A 4,668-nucleotide genomic window follows, 5' to 3' on the forward strand; every position below is an offset into this window, starting at 1 on the left:
TTTTAATAATGAGTGAGGTTTTTGTGACAAATGAAACTATTCAGACTAAAGATCAATTACTGAAGATCCATAATTTAATGTCAGTGCTCTGTGTTGGGCAGTTGATGTAAAGATGTGATTTACCTGGAGGCCTCAGTCCTGGTCTCAAAGAACTTCTTCATTGTACAAAAAACTCTGATCTTGAACGAAGTGGTGACACCTGGAGGAAATAAAGAAAGAAATATACAAATGAAAATGATTAATGTATCATGACCTATTCCTCATCAACAGTTTAACCATGAAAACACAGATAAATATTTAACATTAAGATGAACCAGATGATTTTCCAAACGTCCATACTTACTGAAAAGCATCACATCTTTCAGAATCAATAAGAAATATTTGGGAAAAAAATCACTAGAATGATCATCTTAAATTTCTATATTGATTGTCAACTAATCACTGAAGGAATCGTGTATATTACTGTGAACTAAATGATAAAAACTTTCACTGAAGTACACAGTTGTGCAGGGTTTTAACAGGCAGAAAATAAACTGACAACTATTTTGAGTTTTTATTATTTATTAATTTATTACAACTAATACTATTTTCTGCCTGTATATAGACACAAGTTATCAGTTATTATTAAATTCTATACTAAACTAATTAAACACTAAGGCTTTTAGCAGTAACACCATTACTACCATTAATAATTCAGCTCATCAACACATTTTTTCAGGCTGGGTAAATCTTTAGGACACACACCTGTTTGGTTTTTAAGGTGAGAGCTGGTGTTTCTCAGGTTGCAGCAGCTGAACCAGTTAACCTGGAAAACACAAGTACAACACTTGAAACATCAATTAACTAATGCAAAATAGTAATGGAAACTTTTTACCACAAAAACCCACACAGTGTAGAAGAACACAACAGTGAAAACTAAACACGAATGCTTGTCAACACTTGAGATTTGAGGTGAATAAATTAATTATGTTACTAGAATATGACTTGATCTCAGAGAGAAAAGCAATTTTAACAGTAATTTCAGGCCACACATTATGACCTACTCTTGAGTCTTAAAACTTGTGGAGGAGCACAGAGATAAAATCTAGTTTCCAAGCTTGTATTTAACACAAATCTGAGCTCAATAAAATCTGAAGTCACCACAAAAAGAAATTCAAATCAATAACATACACAACAGGGATCAATGGAGGGCTATGAACAGATTACTACCACAAAGATACAAAGACACACAAAACGAAGAGGCAAAAAACTGAGTTGCAAAATGATCACAATGAAATGCTTAACTGCCACACTGAAACACAAAACGACCACAAAGAAATGTTAAATGACCTGGAATAGACGTTAAACTACGCAAAACAACCACAAAGAAGTAAGTAGATATAAAACAGCCAGCTAGGTGCCCACAACTCATGTTAGTGAAGCCTCATTCACAGAAACACAGAAACACAAACACAATCTTACCCACGCGATACAAAGGACTGAAAATTGAATTAAAAGATATCATTACAAGGTAATGCTAATGCTAATGCTAACGCTAACGATAACGCTGATACTAACGCTCTCGGATAACGTTAATGCTAACGCTAGCCGCTAACTGTTTGCCTTACCTTTGCGCCGAAGGTGTGTTCAGCGTCCATTTGTTCGACAAAAACAGCCAGCTAGAGACGCAAAACGATGCAATACCACCCCAAACAGACACAAAATGATCACATCGACATCATAATCCACCAAAAACTGACTTAAAATAACCAAGATAGAGCAGACCCGAGTTCGTTTTAGCATCCAGACCTCCTCGGTGACGACGTCTTCTCACAGTACCGGCAAACAGAAGCAACTGCTTCAAACATGGTTTAAATTTGTTTTCCGCCTCTGCGCTCCTCCCAGAAGCTCGTGGCCAATGAGGGGACACGTCGCGAGCAGTGACGACATACGTCAGCTTTCGTTGGCAGAAAAACACTGATTGTCCGGTCGATTCTGGTCCGCCTAGCAACCGCCTCTATTGGTCTTGAAATACATCCACGTAAAGACGGAGATGTATTGTAAGAGGGGGGTCAAGGGGTTCAATTCTGTGGCTGATTCGGTTCAACGGCCAGATCCAGGTTTGTTTTCTTCTGCTTTCCTTAATATTGCAAGATTTTTTCACAATTTCACCCTTTTCTCCAGCAGCATGTATGGATCTTGATGTAAAAAGTGAGCTTGTACAGTTAAGCAGATAAGAGCTATACAGACGTGTACGATTATTGTGCTGTATGAATAATATTTACGGTTATGGTTGTGGAAACTATGATTTACTTTAAATACACATAATGTTATGCCTGATAATTGCTGTACTTTGACTTTGACTACACAAAATCTAAAAAGCATTTAGAGTAGAAACGTGTATTTGTAATTTTTAAAACACAAAAAAAACAAAAACAAAACTGAAACATTAATCATAACAGTATCTTAACTTGGAAAAGAACAGGATGGGTTTTATTTTCCAAAGGTCACACAAAAAGTCAAATGTAAATGTGCACAGGTATTTCAATGCAAATGATCATCCTAACAGCATTCAACTGAGGAACGCCAGGGAATAAATAAACAAAAACAGATATTACTCGTTAACGACATGTAACATCCATGTCGTGTGCAGTTGTGGAAATCAGGAAGGTCAAACTCGAGAATGTCACAGGTCTTATTGGTTTATTTTCGCCATCAGCTCCTCCAGCTCTGGACGTGCCTTGAACCGTGCTTTGTAATGAGCCTCTGTGTGCTGAGGGGAAGAGAGGGAGAGGAGAGGTGAGGAGATTAAACTTAAAACACATTTCATAAAATGACTTTCCTATTTACTTGCAGAATATTCTTAATTCTAACAAAGTTTCAACAGAAAAATTAAATAAATATGTTTGAGATGAAATTGTGACTTAAATGCAGATTTGTGTTAGTTAGCAGGAGATAGTTGCAAAATAAAGCTTTAACTGAGTGACAGTCAGCAGCTTACACCGCCAGAATCAGGCCCAGTAAGTTTAAGAGTAATACTGAACTGTAGATCAGTTAAAAAGACTTAGACGCCTGAAAAAAACAACGTTATACAATATCCAGGAAACTGGTGTGTGAATTCTTGGTCAGAAACATGTTTTGTGTGGTCACAGTGACCTTAAACTTTTGACCACCAAAATATAATCACCTTATTTCTGAGTCCAAGTGAACTTTTATGCCAAATTTGTATCAGTATCAGACAGACAGACGCTCATACATAATAAAGTGGTTGTCTTCATATTAACTCACCTCCTTTACAGAAAGTTGAACTCCCTCTGGTTGATTCTTTAAATAACCTCCATGAAGACGGGACAAAGTGTGGTGTCCAGTTTCCTCAACTGGAAAAAACAGATTAATAACATTGTTCAAAAGTCAGGTTAAATATTCCTCAGGAAAACTACCAAAGCTTTATTTAAAAGGAGACCTGTAAAAGACACAGTTTTACCTGGACGACTCGCTCGTGAGTCTTTAGGATAGAGTCGACGTACATCTTGGTGCCCTGCTCTTGCATTAGCATGATCTCTGTGGTCTTGGTTGGCAAAGCATAGCTGCGTGTGAGAAGCAATGATAAAAACAAGACAATGTATCAGAATTATCTTATTGTATACAGCTGATGACAAAGATCTGAGAACTGAAACGTTGTTGTGTCTTTCTAAACATCCTCACCACAGTGACACCCTGATGCTGAGCCGGTTGCACAGGTTGTGGATGTACTCAGTGTAGCGTTCCCACCACCGTCATGTCGTGACCCGACACCATCACGTTCAGAGTCCCGTACGCTGTAGTTGATGCTGGACAGACTGGTCTCATCTTATACCTGTCTTTCTTTTTTCTGTGCTGAAAACACAGTGAGCATGAAACACGTTAGACATACTGTAGCATTACAGAATTACTGTAGTCTCAAATCTTAAAAGAGGAATCTTTGAGAGAGCGCTTAATACTTTATGTTGCTATTATCTATGGGTTTCTCATAATTTCCACATTTTTAGGATTGGCAGCAGAGGTAACTGATGTTTTTCTCAACACACAGTATAATCTAGTCTCAGAATCTTACCACTCTCTTTCTGAAAGGAATCTCCAGCTCCCGATCTTATGGGTCGGCATGTCGCGGTGTTGTCTTTCGTTCACAGAAGCTGTAGCTGATGGGAACAATTGTCCAAATAGGTAAAATACTCTGTAAACATGTGCCACACATCTGAGAATTTTAAATTTAACATGCAAGAGTTTGCCTGTAATTTGCATGCAAGGACAGGTGTTTTATTCTCAGGTGTTTTTAACTACTTACCCCATACAGGATTCTGGATGGACGGTGTGGCCCTTTAAACACAACCATAAAAGTATTAGTGAGAAAGAGAGGATGCATATTGCAAACCTGTTTAACCGTCTGATTGCAGCAACGTCGCTAATCTTTCCAAATCTCAGCAGCTACTTTGTGGCATAAAATGTTACCATGATCAACAGAAAAGATGTCCAAAAACCCAAAGGTGTAAAAAAATCTCAAGCTTCAGATTTAAAAAGTTCACTTATTAACCTGGGATTCTATGGTAGCTGTAATGAGGGACTACAATGATCACATCCTTACAAATAAAGACTTCAATTAATCTACCAAAACATATAAGAATAAAAAAACAAAGCAAAAACTCACCGGCA

General features: G+C 37.6%; 1 protein-coding gene across 1 annotated transcript; it reads right to left on the reverse strand.

Annotated features, from left to right (window-relative positions):
- Positions 1-2,445: 2,445 nt before the first annotated feature.
- On the reverse strand, positions 2,446-4,390 carry LOC108890954 (39S ribosomal protein L48, mitochondrial-like). The gene is given in 8 exon segments (XM_018688042.2): positions 2,446-2,752; positions 3,268-3,308; positions 3,311-3,356; positions 3,464-3,566; positions 3,685-3,746; positions 3,748-3,855; positions 4,073-4,157; positions 4,304-4,390. Coding segments are annotated over 6 exon segments (411 nt in total). The 5' UTR covers positions 3,829-3,855; positions 4,073-4,157; positions 4,304-4,390; the 3' UTR covers positions 2,446-2,674.
- Positions 4,391-4,668: the final 278 nt, after the last annotated feature.

This window comes from Lates calcarifer, unplaced genomic scaffold (assembly GCF_001640805.2).
Source record: "Lates calcarifer isolate ASB-BC8 unplaced genomic scaffold, TLL_Latcal_v3 _unitig_1844_quiver_3056, whole genome shotgun sequence".
NCBI classification, from domain to species: Eukaryota; Metazoa; Chordata; class Actinopteri; family Centropomidae; genus Lates; species Lates calcarifer.